Source organism: Apteryx mantelli, chromosome 14 (assembly GCF_036417845.1).
Source record: "Apteryx mantelli isolate bAptMan1 chromosome 14, bAptMan1.hap1, whole genome shotgun sequence".
In the NCBI taxonomy this organism is placed as follows: Eukaryota; Metazoa; Chordata; class Aves; order Apterygiformes; family Apterygidae; genus Apteryx; species Apteryx mantelli.
Genome location: NC_089991.1, coordinates 3,155,177 through 3,173,441, shown reverse-complemented (window position 1 = coordinate 3,173,441; position 18,265 = coordinate 3,155,177). Strand labels below are relative to the sequence as shown.

Sequence of the window (18,265 nt, the reverse complement as noted above, 5' to 3'; positions counted from 1 at the left end):
ATTAAATCGTTCTGATGAATGCTAGCAATAAATCAGTCTGGTCAGCTGCTGCTGTTGAGACTTCTCTTGGTTGCCCCGTTGTGTGGTTGTCCCCTGAACCAGGGTTCTCGGAGGGGCCTGTTATCTGCTCCTCGGTCAGCAAAGGTACGGGGGTCCCGCAGGGAGCTGCATCCCGCGGCATCCATCCGGCAGAGCTGGGTCCTGTGTCTATACCTGCTGCACGGCGGTAATGCAAATGAAATTGCCTTCAGTGGGAAGCAACTATCCTAGATAACTTTAGATAAACAGTTAATAGAGCACAATTGTATGAATCATCTCTTCAGTAGCTCTTCCAAGGGAGAACAATCAAGCAAATTGTGCATGATACAGTTTCATGGCAAGTATCTAAATATATATGCTCTCATACATTGGCGGGTATTTTTTCCTCAGTAATCTGCATATATGCTTTACATAGTTTTGATCTTCTGATTTGTTCATGTTTCTTGCCTCTTTTTCCTTATTAGTGCAGTCATAAACCATAATACCATCCCCAAATAATATTTAATGAAGCTTTTGATCTTATCATGGTTAAAAGGATTGGAAATGGGGCAAAAATTAGTTTAATTGCTCATAGTTACTTACTTGAAATTTTCAATTGCATTTTCATGGTATCACCTGTTATGGGTTTCATTTTCCTGACAGAGAAGATTTTCAGATGCAAAAATTGATACAGGAAATTTTTCTATGATTTTGAGTGCCTCCTTGTGCTATTTGAGGAATAACTGCACATTGCCACTGAACTTCGGTTGAGCATTTCTTCTTTTTATTTATTTAATGCTGAACTGTGCACATGTATTAAGCAGTTCCCTTAGTGCTGGTGTTATCGTTGTACCTGTTTGTCACAACACTCCTTTTCAGAGTAGGTTCGCCTTTCTTTTAGCTGTTCTTGTTTTGCTTTTTAAACTTGGCAACTTTTCTGTAATGTGGGAGCGTGTATTTTGTAGCAGGTACAGCTTGCCCGCAGGAGCACGCTGCTGGGGCACGACTGTCACGGCTGGGTTTCCTGCAGCACACTCAACACCAAGCAACTTCAAACACATGCTATTAAATATATAATATTATATACATAAATAAATGTATATTATATCCCTTTCTATGAGATTTCTGCAAAATGCCCCAGGAGAAGCCCCGTTTCCTTCAGCAGCGATGATAAATTTAAGGACAGGACCAGAAACGCGAGTGAAAGAGGAGTTGCTAGTTGCCTCCGAGTGCAACGATATTTGCTTGTTGTCCTTGAGTGCCCAGAAGATTGGATTAAAACAACATTATTATGGTAGGAGAACTATCTTAGAATGATAATTTTTATCTTACCCTTTTAATTTTCCTCTCTCTGACCTTTGTAAAGGGAATGACTTTTACGCTGCCCGGTGTGCAAAGTATTGTATTGGCAGGAGTGGAAAAATCTGTGAACTAACGTGGCCGTGGGAGCAGGTCCTTCGTCCTGCTTTGGCAGGTGGTGGTCCGGGGCCGTGGTCCCGGCATGCCGCTCACCCGGCTGCTGCCCGGGACACCACAGTCGCCGTGGAGCTCATTGGAGATGTGTGATTGTGGTGTTTATGGGTTTTGAACTGTTTTCCATGTCGTCAGCAAGATGGCATATCTCTCCTTTCATGTCGAGCACCCAAATGAGCACAGCGGTGATGGTCTCTACTGCCGAAACCTCGGCCGGCCCCTCTCGTTATCCCAAACCCTGGAAGAAACCAGCGTCGATATTTTGCGTCCTTAGCAAAACGTGCTTGAAGCGGGTCTTGCGGTCTGTATTTTTCTCCAGGATAAGTGGCCGATTTTGCTTTATATAAATAAATAAATTCTAACACCGAGGGCTTGTAACTGAGAATGAATGTGTGCTGCTGCGATGCCCCTAATGCCAGGTGAATTACTGTGGCTTTTCTGCCTCTCCACTTTCGTAATAGGCATGCAATGAAAAAAGACTGAGAAACTCGTAGAGAAGATTATTACGAAATTCTTGCTTTATGTTTCCTTTCTTTCTTTTTTTTTATTGCTGCAGTAACAGTGTGTGTAGGCATTTGCTAGCTGAACGGAAGCCAGGTGCAGTATTCATGCATCTGAACTGTTGTTACTCCAAGCCATGAGTTATTCAAGAAATGTATATTAAATATGTGCTAGTAAGGGAAGGTTTAAGGTCCCGTGCTGTAACATCTTATTATCAGCAAAAGTGAAGTGGTGGCAAGTCAGGTGTCTTGGGAAGCGCCTGGTAAGTCTTATATATGCGTATATGAGCATGTGTGGATAGATGTCCACTTTTAAATACAGGTTCCAAAAGTGGTTTCTTTTACCGGCAGTGCCGAGGGTGGGTGGCTTTCTGGCTGGAACGCCACGTTTCGCAGGGGCCAGCCAGCCACCGATCTGCGCAGCAAAGTGTTTGCAGGGGCGTACGCAAGTGGGCTTCCTCCTTCCGTCATGCCGACTTTAATGTAATATAGCAAGTCAGTCTCTAGCCATGTTGAGCAAACTTAATTAGTGTCGAAAAGTGGCTTGTTTTGCAAGGTGATCAATTTTTAACCTCTGTAAATGACTTTCTTTGCGACTAATAAATTAAATAAATTCTATCTTTTTCATGCAGTACAGTGGGGCTCATAAATACTGCTAGCAGTTAGAGGCTAGTTTCACTTGATTACCTTTCCCATTTCTGTTTTTAATAATGCTTGTCGGAGTGGGGAATTCAGTCACTTTTAATAATGTGACAAAAAAGTGGCCAGAGCAGCCTTGCTTGGTGGTGCTGAGCTGCCTGCCGGCATCTCTGCCCCTCTCGGAAGTTGTGCCAGGACCCGGCCAAGCCGGCGGCCCCGGGCTGTCGGGGAGGTCCCCTCCTGCCCGCGCCGCTCTCCTGGCCATCACCATCTCCTCTTGCAGCGTCAGGCACGGGGTGTCCTCTCTGCCCACCTTGCCCGCGCTCGGCTGAGGGCTTAGGCAGGACTTCTCCACCTGGGAGCGTGGAAGAAACCCGACTACCTACAAAACCCATGCGGCAGACTGGCTTTCCACGACTTCTCCATGGTTACTGTGGATGAACGTAGATGGATGGGATGGACGTAGAGCAGCCAGGGGATTTTGTCTTTTCTATAAGCTCTCAGTTTTCCAAGTCTGTGATGCACCATTAAGAGAGGTAAAATTTCCATAACAATAGGAATGGTTCTTAAGTAATGTTTTGGCAGTAATGTTGAGTTTGTATTAAAAATCAAAATGGAAAAAAAACTACTCAAGGGTCCAAGGAGAATTTTTGCCCCTGCCGGCGCCTTGCGTCGCTGGGTGGGCAGCGAGGAGCCGCTGCCACCTGGTCCCACCCGCCCCGCTGAATCGGAGCGGCCCGTGAGGGGCAGGAGGGGAGAAGGCCCATGGGGAGGGCGCCCGGGGCGGCCCCGCGGCAGCTGGAGGGGTTCGCGCCCGCCGCTCTGCGGGAGCTCGGGGAGAGAAATGCGATGGTGCGGCATAGCCCTACGGACCGCGACGTGCCACGGGGTCGGGTCCTGCACCACTACCTGCGTCACTGCGTGTGGTCAATTTTTGGCGCTCAAGACAGCGCAGGAAGGGCTTTGCTTGAGTTCCATCTGCTCCGTATCTCTATAGCCAATGATACCTCCCAGAGCTTGATGCTGAGTACCTTGAGCCTCAGGAGCAGTCTCCGGAGCATCTCCTAGTGCGTCACGTTGGGTTGAGCAAGCCGAGCCCCTGCAAGGGTGTAAGTCCTGCTCTGGGAGGATGACGGTGCTCAACAGGGCTCGCTCAAGCAGTGCCCTGGCGTGCTGGGCTGGTGGGCGGCACGCTGTGATTGCAGGTGACCTTGGCGATGAGGTCTGGCAGAGAGGTTGCGGCATCTGCGTTCTTGAGGATGTTTTGCGGGAACCCTGGAACGATGAGAAAAGTACCTAAGGAATATTCAGATGCTCCTTCCAGGGACTGTATGTTTGATGCTGCTCAGAGATACTTTGACCTTCTAGTTTATTACGAGTCGGGAAAAAGTCAATATTTCTCAGGTTGGCAAAGTTGGAGGAATTTTAATGAGTTATTGAGTCAAATAGTTAATCCTCCAATAACAGATTTTTTTTTCCTTTCAGATTTACAGTGATAAAAACAAAGACTTAACTGGGACCAAGAAAAATGGGAGTTTGTTACATGCAGAATTTCTTGCTTGTTTTTTGTGATTTAACCCCTTGGTCACTAGGAGATGAAATGCAGCTTCTGCACTGGTGCACTTCGGATTGGTATGAGACGTTGGGCAAGCAGAGGCTGTGTCTACATTAGCCAGGAATTTAGCATCATAAAAAGTGGTCAACAGACTGAAGTAGCTAGTGCTGATGCTCCTCGCTTCTCCATTGCATGCGATTAGCGGAGGGGCTTCTTTGGATTAATTTGCTCTGGTCTGCTTGGCTGAACAGCTCTGCCGCTTGGAAAATGCCCTGGGCGCACCTGGAGGATGCAGTGGTGACACGGCCACCATGCGGTTTGTCCCATCAGGAGCTGGAGGGCATTTAGAGCTGTGCTTTCTTCCAAAGGGATCCAGCTAGCGCACACCAAACAGGTGCCGAGAGTCGAGGCTACGTGTGGGAAACATGGGCGATCGGGCCTGGCTTCGACCCTGCGCGGCTGGTCCAAAGTGACTCACGAGCGCAGCCCAGCCCTCGACCGCTGCTTCTGGGCGGCTGCGTGCTGCAGGCTGCTAAATGTTTACTCGTGCTTTAATTACGCCTTTTGCAGCGTCCCTTTGTAATTCTCAACTTTGTATACTCCAATTAACGTAGAACAATCTAATTTCCTGAAACTCTCTTCATTGAGTTTAATGCTAATTATTGCTCTGAGTGGTGGCTTGTTTGGAAGTATCCTGTCCCATATAAATTACAATAATGTTCTGTTGTAAGCCTTTAAGTGAGGAAATTTCAGAAGCAGAAAATATTACAGCGTCAAGGCAACTTCCTTTGCCTTTTAATAACATCAAGCAATAGATAGTGCAGTAATGTGCAGAACATGATAGCCGATGAATTTTTAAAAGAAGTACAAAAATATTTTGCACTCACTCCTCAGAGTACGGGGGTAGATTCTGATAGGCGTTTTTACAGCCAGATGCCTCCTCCCGTCATATTGCGTTGATTTCAGCGCTACTCCATCTTGGGGGTTATTTTTTTTCCAAAGCTCTCATCAATTGTCTACGTTAACCTACGATGAAATCTGTGCGACTCTTAGCCGAGGGGATATTCTGCCTCTGGCCACTAGTGAGGGAACGCAGGTACGCGGGGAAGGTCGCAGTCTGCAATGAAGCTCCTTGGGGGCTGGCAGCTAGAGGAGCGCAGGATTTCTAAACTGCTTTTTTGAACGTATGTCCAAACTTTGGACACTGAAATACTCTCTCTGGATTTTATTCTGGGGTCTACTTTTGCAAAGGACTAAAAGAGCACCAGGTCCCATGTCCATCGCTTTTCAGTCAAACTCTTTTCATGCTTCGATAGTTTGAGTCAGAGCTGGAGCTTGTGAGCCCAGATGTGAAGGTCCTCTCCAACTTGTCCCGTCCTGCTCTCCAACGGAGTGTGCTTCTAGCCTCCCAGTCCTGTTATCTTGGAGCTTGTGATCGTCGTGCTGCCGTGACAAACGCGTGTGCTGTGTTAGGCAAAGGAGCGAACGCTGACGTTTTCTCTTCTTTGCAGTGCTTTATGGGCAGGATGGCCTGCACGCATCGTGTGAAAAGAAGTACTGCGGCCGGGGGAGCAAGTGCGTGGTTAACAAGGAGACCGGCCAGCCGGAGTGCAGGTGTGTAGAAGACTGCAAGCCCAGCTACATGCCGGTGTGTGGATCTGATGGCAAATTTTATGAAAATCACTGTCAACTGCATCGAGCCTCGTGTCTGCAGAGGAAGAAGATCTACATTATCCACAGCAAGGACTGTTTCTTCAAAGGTAGGGCATCATTAAAAATAAATACTTCTACAGAACTTCCATCATTCATCTTTCCTTAATCCTGATAAATGGCTGAATGGTATGCTTTATTTCTAAGAGATAAATTTTTAAAAGATGATTTATTCTAGGACTCCATAGAACATAACACAATGCTTTATGCAGCCATTAAAATCTGAGTACCGTCGCCCAAAATGTAATCAAACTGAGTACTGGTAAATAATTAACATCATTGTATGCATTGCGTGCACTCTGGTTGTGCTATTCGGTACTTACAATTTCTAGCGTAATAACGTTTTACGATCTAATTCCTTTGGTGAGGCTTCAAACAAGACTAAGATGTTTAAAAAAAAAAAAAAAGTACACAGTATTACAAAAAGTTTGTTGCACAAATGAGAAACAAAATCATAATTCTCTCCTGAAACTGAATGCGGAAACTGAGCGTGTATCAGCTGAGCAGTGCATTTCACTGAGCATGCTAGGCTTTGGCAAGGGGCTTTACGATAGATGTGATGAGGTATGATAGGGTGGGACATGCTGTGAATATTTTGGGAACCATCAGCTCCACGGGGTCAGCGTTTTTTAAAGGGCACTGCACCTGATAACTGCATTTCAACCCACTTAAATGACACAGCAAAAGGAGAAGAACTATTGAGACAAAGTCAGAGGGGTGGAAGTGTACCGAGGGAACGTAAGAATGATGACAGGCAAATGATGAAGGCCTTGAAGATGTATTTCTTTAGCAAATAACTAGCAAATCAGTTCATTGCATAAATGTGTCTGTGCAAAAATGGAACGCGTAAAATAGGGGTTTTGGAAGTTCAGTACTCCCACAGAAGGAGCAGTGCTCTGAATTAGAGTTTACATGCTGCTGTTTCAAAATGTTTGTTCTTCCAGGAAAAACAGTGCAAAATAAGTTGCATAATCTCTGGATGAAGTTCATAGCTAAATAGAGTGTATATGCAGTGTGTGCGAAAACCCCCCCAGGTATTCCTTTACTAGGCCAGGTTCCTTGGCATAGTGCTGACATTTAGCTCACAGCCCTATAGGCTCCTCTGGCCTACAAAGACCAATCTGGTGTTTCCGTCTGACGTGTGAAACCTCACTGTGTGTTTGGTGGCTCCGTCGTGCCCGTTTCAGGACGCGGTGACGTTGGTAAGAGCGTGCACAGTGACCGAACGTGGGGAGGAGACTATGGACGTGAGCTCCTTGGAGCAAGGGTAGTTTCTTATTCCGTTATCGCAGCTCTCCTTGCACAATGAGCCCGACTCTGGTAGGTGTTTAGGCACTACGGTGATTAAGTCGTGAGAATTTTAAAGACGATTCTGGTTGCCAGTAAGATGATGCATACATGTTTAGCTGTTTTACTGGTATAGTAGCAAATTCCATTACTGTCATTGGTCCAAATGACCAGAGGGATGGAGTCCTATGTCTTTAACATTTTTAATGCCATGTACCATCCTGTCACAAATCAAGTGAGGTTGCAGTAGCAAAAGCTGTGTGATATAATGCCAGAGAGTGGGAGAAGTCCCAAATTATTTTAGTTCTAATAAGAGGTCTTATAAAGGCCTCACTAGAGTATATCTTGAAAACTCATTGTCAAATATGACTCCTTATACGTACAGAAAGATTTGAGTGGGTTGTTGCAAACATCTCCAGTGACATTTACGTGATCAAATATGAAAATAATTCCATTATCTTCGGCTCACTGGGCACTTGAGCCCCTAAGGAGTCTAACTGTACACAGAGCTATCCATCACATGCTCTCATTTACTAACAGATGCGAGTACACGATGTCAGAGGAGCCTATTTAAGAAATAGGGGCCTATTTGAAGAGATAGGCAAGTGTCTGGTAAGATAGGATACCCTTTGGAGATAGGAGAACATTACTGTGCTTGTCCTGCTGATGAGGCCCTGAGACGCAGATAGACTAGCCGAAAATTTGCAGAGCTATCTAGACACAGCTGTGCTCAGCATTGCAAAATCTAATAGGTTTGGAAGGGTCTGGCTTTTGATGGGATGGAGGAATCAGTCGTAGGATTGACTCGGTGAACATCAGCTGAGGTACTGTAACTTGTCACATGCACTTGTGTAAGCCGTTGCTTCATGAGACAAGGCTTTCTGCATCAATGCTGGAAGAGCCCACGTTGTTTTCAGCACCTGCTTTGGTGCCCGGAGAAGCCAGTGTCAGCTTGTGTGCGGCCGTGCTCCGAGATGGGTGGATGGCTGATCTGCTCAGAGGTCCCACCCCCGTTCCACACCTTGACCACACGAATGGTTTGTTCCCACACGCGTAGGCGGCAGCGCACCATTAGAGCGGTGTTGCTGCCGAATACCACGCTGTTGGTGGTGGTGCTTGTGAGCGATCTTGCATCAACGTAGGTTGAACCTAAAGCCTAGTCATGTTACTTAGTCTCCAAAAGCCCAGCCTAGTGCCCTTCTTCCAGGAGAGAAATGACCGCCCTTCGTACCTCAGCTAATCCATTGCAATTAGGAGGTAATTAAGTCTGGGATCAATAGACTTTGTATGGAAGTTAGAAAAAAGAACAGTAGCCTTGAAAAAGGGTCACCTAAAGGTATGTTTGCAGGAACAGATCACGGTGAAGAGTTTATTTTGCTTGTCGCTTTAAAAAGGAGCATCTTTGCAAAGATCTTATTGTCCCAGAGATGCATCTTTTACAATACCAACTATGTGGATAGCTCGTTTTACCATTAGAAGAGTAATTACACTTTCCCACTAATGAAGCTGTTGTTTATCCTTATTCAATTAAACGCCCCGTGGGAGTGCGTTGGGCCATGACATGCTCCCTCAATAGCGTGCTGCGGGGACGCCAGCTAGCTCAGAAATGGCGATGCCAACCTTGAGCTGTGCAGCGCTGCTCCCCTTGCCTCCCGCACCACCGCTGGTCCTCCTTGCAAGGCCTGCAGGCGAGGCTTGGCCATCAGTTTGAGCCAAGCTGAGTTGCTGCCGCATCCTACATGCCGGCTCCTCCTGCCGAGCGCTGGCACTAGCATTGCTGCATCTCTGTGTGATGCCAGATCAGGGCACGGATCTGGCTGAGAACAGGCTTCAGCCCTGAATAACTGCGGATGGAGCTGCAGCCTCCGGAGAAGAGGTCCAGGAGGCGAAATGCTGGTCTTCATTTCACCCCTGGAGACCCTGCTGGGACTCAGTCGCTCAGTGCCGTAGGTTTTCCCTGACTCCCCAAAATGGCTCTTTGGCCATTTCTTTCATTCTTGCATATAGCCTGCCCTTCTACAATGATGTTTCTGGCCCAGCTTTTTATTCGTTCCATATCACATATACTGTTAAAGAAAATGAGTTCTCATTGCAGTAATCAGTGCCTCTGCAATGGCTGTATTATACCTAATGATACAATGTCATGCCTGAGTACTTCCCTGAACACACCATGAAATGATGTCAGAAAGTAGTAGTTTTGTGTCCCAGTTTAGAGTAACCCTTAAATTCTTGTGATGGAGCCCTGCTCAAAGCCGCTTTTCAGCAGAATGGGAGCTTTATGGAAGGCGAGAAACAAAGAGGCTCTCCTCCTCCCTTCCTGCATGAGTAAATAAAAAAGTACTTCTATCGCTGTCTGCAGAGATGAAATGTAGAAAAACAAATTTACCTTTAAGGGGGAATAATCTCACTGGTATAGAGTAGGACTCCATAGGAATATTTGGCTTCAGCCCTTGTTTCTGCCACACAGTTCATGAGTAACCTTGCTGGCATCCTTTCATTCCTTTTTACCTCAGTCTCCTATTTGTAAATCAAGAATGATAATGTTTTCTTTTTAATAGAAAGTAATAATAACCTATTAAGCTACAGATTATACCGGCATTATAAACACAACATTATAAGGCGTCTCTGCTTGGAGAAAAATCCTGAAGGTGCAGAGTGCCCTGTTTCAGCTGAATATAAGGTTTCTCTCTGTCAGGAAGCATAACCTTCCATTTATTTTCTATCAAGTAGGTAGTTTAATTATTTGAGTACAATTAGGCAGATGAATGGGCTTCTTCAAGGGTTTTTTGTCCCAGCTGACTTCTTCAATTAAGGTTTGAATCCTTGCGTAGAAGTATCTGAACAACGCTGCAGACGGCATCTGTACGGTCGGCTGGTTTAGCCAGTTCGCAAGGGGGCTAGCCTTGCGCTGGGTGACCTTAAAGTGCAGGTAGAGCAAATGTAGATATGGAATATAGATCAAATATTCCCCTTCCGTTTCAGTGACTGAGCTGGCTCTCTCTGCAAGAAATTGTTAAAGCCAGCAGCCAGGATCTGTTTCTTTTGTGTTTTGGTGTTTTGGGAGTAGGAAAGGATTGTTTAGGGTTTATTTTGTTTTTTTGTTTTTTTTAACATATCATCTGTGAAGTACTTTGATGTATAGCAAATGCTCGTGTGTTGCTACAAGCACTGTTTGATTTTTTTTTTTTTTGCTGCCTCACTGGTATTTTATTCTGTACTAGCATTAATACGAGGAAGAGTCGGAAGACAATCAATCTGGCTCTGGGCAAATGACTGATTCCTCCTTCATGTAGCCTAGAATGAAGCAGCATCCTGAAACCTGGAAGATCCAGCACATGAAGTGTGTGTGCCATTTCGCAAGTGTGTAGGTTTTTAGGTTTTGCCCTGCTGGTGTAGTAAATAACCAACTGGAACTTGGCATTTGCATCACTGCAACTTGCATTTTGCTCATTGCATCTCTTATTTTCCCCAAATGTTCCTCCTAATACTGCTTTTCTGAAGACATTCAGGTTCCTATGTAGCGTTGTTTGAAATTACTAGATGTCTCTGAGCGTAATCCGGAAAGTCAGCGCCTGGAGCCGCTTGGAGCATGCCGTGCGTGGACGTCTGCTCCCGGCATCAGCAGAAGCTGGGCACCACAGGGGGAGTGTGGTGACATCCCACCAGCTCCAGAGGTCTCCGAGCACCTCGTCCGCCCCTTCTGCTGCCACTGGGAGAGGATGAACACCATCCCCTTTCCTCAGCTGGCAAAGCAGCTGATAAATAGCTGGAAAACTTTCCTCAATGTTTGGAGTCCAAAGGGAAATATTAGAAAGCAGAAGTCCTTGATGGAGCTGTCTCGGGAGGGACGTTTCTCCCCGCTGGCCTGTGTCCCGTACTCCGAGCTGAGGAAACTCTTTTTGGTCTGTATGTCTTCATCAGTAGGAAACAGAGTCTGTGGTTTTCCCAGAGGAAATTGTTCTATTTAAGACTTCTCTGCTCTGTGGGTGTTTTGGGTTTGTCTGGCTGGTTTCTGCCCGTGCCTCCGTTTGAGTTCCTGTAGTCATTTGATTTCAGCGCTTGGCATTTTTGACTGGGTGACAAAACATGTAAGGATGAAATTCTTTTGCCCTCTGCCAAAGAGGGAAAGAAAGAAATTCCTCTTCCCCAAAAGAGCTTCCAGTAGTGGTGAAAGTCTGAAAGATATCTGTGCTCAGGATGACAATTACTGAGATGTTGAAAAGGAGCAGCTGGCCTGGATACGTTTCTGTCTGAATAAATGCAGAGACTTGGGTAACGCAGCCATATCGTTTTAGTGCGGTGATTTGGACTGTGCTTTGTTTTCCCAAGCAGCGGTTCCTTTCTTTCCACTTCTGCGCATTTTTTCTTTCCTCTTGACTTTTTACACGCACTCAGTCTCTTCACTCGCTTCTCTGTCTCTTAGCCAGCAAAACTGTGCGTACGCCACTCGCTGCAGCGTCTCTCCGTTTCTCCCTGTGCCTTTTCCCTTTCTCCAGAAACATGGGAACACTTTATTTCTCCTGCAATGTGCATACATTACAGACATCTTTTTTTCTTAAAGCTAGGCTTTTCCCTCTTCAGGATTTAGGAATAAATTCCTTTTTTTTTTTCTTCCTCTTTTTCCTCTCTATTCTTCCCCTTGTTTTTTTTCCTGCGAGATCAGCAGTCCTGAAGCGCTCCTGTGTCAGCCCAGCCTGGTCGTCCGGCACCCGCATCGCTTTCCCGCGCTTGTTCTTTACTTCTCAGGTTCTGACATAGTTATCTAGGTGTACTGTGTGGTTTGTTTTTTTGTTTTGTTTTGTTTTTTGTTTAAAGCTCAACTTTTCTTGCTAGGATATCAAGTGTCTTTGTGCTGCAGCTGGTCAGACTTAGTTTGTACGCTGACATGAATTCAGTGCAACTAGGTTGACCAAATTCTTGAACTTTCAGTTAGATAAATGCATTAGACCTGTGCTGATTACTGTATTCTTTTTTTTTTTTCAGTCCAAGCTGTACTAGATCTCTAATCTTATTTGATCTGACAGAATATTACGTGGGAAATTGGGGCATTCTAAAAGCATTTTCATGCTCTGGTATTCCAGTCCCATTCTGTCTTCTACCAGTCTCTCCCAAAATGTCAGTAATTTTTTCAATAACGTGGTTCGTTACTTGAAGATATATATTTTTTCCTTTTCTTTCTTTCCTTGGCAGCAATTTTCCTCCTCACAAGGTCAGTTTTTGCACATAATAGATCGTACTTTTAGATGGATTTAGGATGGAATTTGGACAGAAATTGGCGTGACGCCCCCCCGCCTCTGCACACTCTGCTGCGCTCAGCTCCAAGCCCGGTGCCTTTGAGCCGCTGGCGTTTCGTGCTACTTACCTACATCCAGGCTTCCAGAGTCTGCCCGCCCGCCTGTAGGTGTGCGTGTAGGTACCGTCGACAGAGTAAAAAGGAATGGGTCTCTCGTGACATATGTACGTTATAGACGATGGAGCCAGGTTCTGCGCCGTGGCACCTGGTGGGGGAACGAGAAACGAGGGGAAAAGTTGGAATGAGTGGGTCAGCCTGGACGGAGAGAAGGAAAAACCCAGGAGGGTTTTTGTCCCCCAGGAGGGAGGGCAGTCGGGCAGGGGACAGGTTCCCGGGGAGGCTGCGCAGTCTCCGTGCGCGGAGGTTTTCAGCTGGAAACAGCCCCGAGCAGCCCGCTCCGGCCCCGCTGAGCGGCAGGCTGGACCAAGTGACCCCCGGAGCCCCCTGCCCACCTGAATTATGCTCTAATCTTACGGTTTCGTGGCCTAAAATGATATCTTTCATTTTCAACTGCTGATATTTCTCTCCTTCAATCCTCAAAAGCTTTCTTTCTAATTATGGCAAATGGTAATCTGCATGTTGACAGCAAATTTTCAATGCTTGAATGTAAATGAATTACAGACTTGGGGGGGGGAAAAAAAAGCTAGGCTGATAACCCACGCGACGTAGCGTTGCCCTGATCTCAAGTAGCTGTGAGCTCAGCCGCGGGCGGCGGTGCTCTGCTTCCTCTGCACCTTGTTTGTTGTCCGTGCGTTAGTCCGTGCGTTGGTGCTTCCAGGAGCAATTTGTTGTAGGGAACAGCATTTCAAAACATCCCTGAGAAGGTGTTGAATGTTTTGCTCATTTGGTGGTTGCAAAGCAGACAAACCGGCTCTGTCGGCTAGTGTGCAGACTGCAAAGAAATCTGCTCCATTTAACACTCCGTATCTTTCCAGCTGGAAAAATCTGAGTGTGAACTAATGGCAGATTTCCCATCTGGCAATTAATATTTCCCGATTTAAATTTGCAGTGCTGCTGACAGTGCTTCGGTGGCAGTAAGATGGATTTAGAGCTGTTGGTAGGCATGTGATTAATCCCACTCAGGAAGAATCTGGGGTCTTCAAAGAGTAGGACTGGCTTATAATGATCTTTTCAATGTCCAATGTAAATATATTAGGAGTTTCAAATGTTATGTATCATACTTCTATATGTAATGGAAATACGTGTTTGCTCTCAATACAGCTGATATAGTTCTTAATATACTGAATACTGAGTATGTTCTCAATATACTTGGTGTTCTGAATACCAAAAAGGATTCCTCACTATTCCCATGCTGCGTTTTTCAGCTGGAAATCCCTGTTCATTAATTCCTTTGGGGAGTGATCAATTATACCTGGCTTTCAGGTGGAATCCTCTTAAATGTGATTGACAGCTTAATTCCAAATAAATAGACTACATCCATCTTTGGGGTAAATTATGGAAGTTCAATTGATTTATGTAAGGATGCAGAAATGGGACAGTCTGCTCTGAGGTTTGGTTGTAGGAATTTTTTATGAGTATGTATAAGGGTTTTAATAATGTTTTCTGTTCATTTTCATTTAAAAGACTTTTGCTCACGTTGCTGAAATTCATGGGAGTGAAGCTGTGGCTCCATAAGAGTGAGTTGTGAAGTGCTCCCTGATATAGTTGGGTTTTCTTTGAAGGTTAAAAGTACTTAACAGAATGGAAAATATGAGCCTAAGGAAGAAAACCAAAAATAACCACAAAAAGTTCCCAAAGAAGAAATGCAGACAAGAATGAAAAAGTGAGTCCTAAAAAAGAGCCTTTGTGCGACCTAATGCATATTACTAATAAGAAGCCTTCACTGAGGATGTCACACCTTTAGGGGTAACCCTACTGGTACAGAGCGGAATGAGGACTCGGACAGGCAGTACAGGCTGCCCCCAGGACCTGGGAATAGGAGAAGGCAATATTGGCTGCTTTTCCAGTGTAATTGTTCATGAGAAGTCCTAGGGTATCCCACCAGGAACTGTTAGTGAGCAAATATTTAGTATATTCTCTAGAGAGATATGACATCTGTCTTGGCAGTGGAGAACGATGTCCGTACTAGCTCATGAGATGTGAACTAGTCAGTGAAAAGGAGAGCTGTGTCTGCAGGAAGTCCTTGTAGCGTACAGATGGGTCACCTGTACCGGTGTCCCGAGATGCATCTGTATGTCCCTGCTGCTGGAACGCCACCCAGATGCGTCCTGTACATGGTGGCAGATCTCAGATGTGGTCGGTAAAGCTGAATGGGGTGGGAAATATACCATGGATGAACTAGCGAAAAAAGCAGTGTTATCTGCAATCATCCCTAACCAGTGGTCCTGGGCGTTTTTGATAGCTCCAGGCCATCTGGGGAGTGCAGGAGTAAGCACAATGTAGGAGTAAAAAAAGGAGTAAGCACAAAAATTTGTTTTGAATATGAAATTGTGTAAAGTTTTTTTTTTGTTTTTGTTTTTTTTGCAAAGGTCATGAGTGGGGACCCTCTGAACCATCTCACTTGGTGGCAGCCATCAGTTTCATCTTATTTAAGTATTTGTCTATTAATCTTTTTCAGTCACCAAAGTTGACGTGTATGGTCGTAATATCGCCCATAAAACCAAACAGCTTCACATTCTGTATCAACCAGTGAACAAAGGAATTAAAGGATATTTCAACAGCAGCATTAACACCTTAAAAAAAAAAAAAAAACTGAATTCTTCCTCCTAATTTCTTTCCTATAATTTAGGGCACGTTGGTTGCCCTGAGGTCACTAAAGCCCACCATTTATGAAACATGCTGCCTGGCAGCTCCACTTCAGAATCAGCCGGGCCTTAGTGCCGTTTGCAGTCGCTATTCTGCCTGAGCATAAGGGAGGATGTCAGAGATGTTTAGAAAGGGTTTTAAGGAACCATTTGCATCTGAAAATAGAAGCATTCACCCTAAGATTTTATGAGAATGTGGTAGGAGACAACGGCAGCATGAGACAATCTCAATTTAAAGACTCTGGAGTTGCAGCTTGGTCGTTGTTTAGGGCAGAGAGGGGAAATGAAATTATACTTTAGGGTAGCACACGCTCCTCCTGCTCAAAGACTAGCACCGGAAAACCGTAACCACAGTCATTTCGCTGAAGCGACGAGGTGCTCATGAAGCTGTGTTTGAAGCACAGCATTAGCAGTGGCGGTGGGGAATGAAAGCAGAGGATGAGGCTGGAGGAAAATGGGCGAATCCAAGTAAAGGATGTGGAAAAAGGTGCAAGGATGTGGCTGGTGTTTACCAGCCAGTGTTCCTATCAAGCCTTGGGTACTGCTGCCTGCAACGCTTACTGTGTTACTGAAGACCAGCTTGAAGCACTGTGGATGCAGCCAAGTGCCGAGCGGACAGCGCTTCCTGCTGGCTGGGGCCATTCCCATCTGCTCATGCCAATGGTGAAGTTCATCCTCTCGACCTCCCTTAGCACTGGGAAGGATCAAACCTAATTCTGAATGCTTGGGGGGTATGCTCAATTTTCCGTGGAGAATCCAAATCAAACTCTCTTCTGGAAGAGGGATATTTAGATTAAAGTTGGATTCGGTTGAATTTCTAATACTAAACAGATTGCTGGGATTTCTTATTGTACTAGCTGTTATTTTGCAAACGCTTATTAATTTTCAAGCAAAACAGTTGCAGGTGATTTTTAAATTACTCCTATTACTGAAGCACGTAAAGCAGTTAACAATACTGAACCTATCGTGTAGAATTTATTGCTGGTGACAGAGGTACAGTGAGCAGCCAAACGGGCTTTCCAAACCAGCTGGGTGGTTGTCTTTGCTCATTAAAAGAGGTGTAGGAGAACTTCTGTTGGCTTTTGTGTTGAGATCCTCTTTCTAAGATACACTCCGAAGTAAATACTCATACTCGTTGTGCGTGAAGCTCATGTTAATGTCGATGTACAGTGGTAGCAGTAAGCAGCGGCTGTTGACCAGGGTTGCTGTTTGGTGGCACTGCTGTCCCTCCGAGTGCAATTAGAGTACATCATTGCTCAAAACGTGTCCCAGCCTGCCAGGTACCTCAGTGTCATTAGCAGTACAACTGCGGATTTTCATTTGTATTCCTTCTGTTACTCCCATTGCAGATGTTCACTCAAGGTGGTTTGGTGGTGTGCAGGACCATTGCAGGTGTGGTGATTTTACAGGTGTTTGTACATCGTGGTACCCCCAACAGCTCCTCCAGCCTGTGCCCCTTCCACTGATGGGCACTATGTGACTTTAATCCTTCCTGTGATGATTAAAATCTTCCAGACTGAGTTATTGTGCAGTGATCTCACAAATCCATATAGATATTCAGATGAATTTCCCTTCCTCTGCCTGTTCACAAACGCGACAATGTGATACTTGTCTTTTCTGTTGGAGAGCAGGAGTGTGGTTGGTCTGCACCTCTGCCTTTTATTTGATTTGAACGCCATTCTTAAAACATCTTGAACATAGACTTTCTGTTTTGTAAATTTATTTTTGTCTCCTCTCTGAGGCGTCTAACCCCGAATCATTGTTTGCATGTGCATAAGGAAGGAAAGACATTGATGTTTCGACACGGAAAATTGAAGTAGCACTACTCTACATAATAGAAGCTAGTCCTCAAGCAAGGGAAAATATTATTTTGATATACTTTAAAAGAACAAAGCTGAACTATATGTAAATAACAGGACAAAAACTAGGTAGGAATATGATAGTATCTTTCCTGTACAGGAGGGAGAGATTATTACATTACAAAGCATTAATATTGATTTAATAATCTTCCATAACTAGCTGTAAAGCTCAATGGATACAGGCTACGCTGTGGAATTTATAAAAGTGATCATTTTTAAATGCTGGTTTCGTTTCATTTGCTAGTGGGCTGATAGCGTTGAGCTAACAGGTACTTGCTGCCTTTCTTGAAGGCTGCTGATCTATTAGTTAAACTTGTTAAGCTGTGTCTGCGGCTCTGATTCATTTTTGTTGCGCTTTGATCTCTGTGCAGTATGTAGAGCCTCTTCTGTTGTTAACATAGTGCACTTGCAAATAAAATCTTGCTTTTGCAAAGTCCTGCGGTTTTGTCACCGGCGCGAGGAGCATCGCTGCGGCTTGGGAGTGTTGGCGGTGCAGGCGGTCGGCGTGCACGGGGCCGGGACGGTGCCTTGCAGCGGGTGGAGCAGGGCTTGCCTATGTGCTCCTCTCGCTGGCTAGTACAGAAGAGGCTGAACAAACAGCATCGGTATTAATCTACCACTGGATGCATTCAGGGAGCCACCCAATTTTTGGTGAAGCCATGAAGAAGCTTAAAATTAGTTTAATTTGTTCACACTTCCAGGACTTGTCTCAGAATGAGTTGGGATCAAGCAAGTGGCTATATTCATCATTTTCCTTTTTGGAAGGGAAAGCTAGCACGTGCTGCATGTGCTTTCCAAACGGTTCGAAGCAAAGCACAACACATACCGCATAAGCAGGGAAAACTCTTTTTTTTTTTTTTATACTTCATTGGTGAAAGTCAAGAATTCCAACTGCTGTTGACTTCACATGTTTTCTGTGCTGGGAAACCTTCAAAGGGCAGCGCCTGACAGCAGCGATGCAGCATTGCTGGGACACTTGGCAGGTGCTTCAGCCTGGGAGGGCGTCGGGCAGGAGCTCGGGGGCCACTTCTGGAGAGAGGTCAGTTATTTACGTGAAGAGTGTCAGACCTGCAAAATACATCGTTCGGCTTTGGTTGGCTGCGACCACCAAGAGCGCAGTAGTTCTCCTCCTCAGGAGCTTTGTTTGCGAGGGTGGCGCGGAGAGG

At 45.4% G+C, this 18,265-nt stretch overlaps 1 protein-coding gene across 1 annotated transcript in view; it reads left to right on the top strand.

Moving 5' to 3' along the window:
* The first annotated feature begins 3,759 nt into the window (after positions 1–3,759).
* FSTL4 (follistatin like 4) overlaps positions 3,760–18,265 on the top strand; it is a 174,814-nt gene continuing 160,308 nt past the window's right edge. The window contains exons 1-2 of the mRNA XM_067305058.1: positions 3,760–3,922; positions 5,697–5,945. Of these exons, the coding sequence (XP_067161159.1) occupies positions 3,760–3,922; positions 5,697–5,945 (412 nt within the window). The remainder of the gene's footprint in view (positions 3,923–5,696; positions 5,946–18,265) is intronic.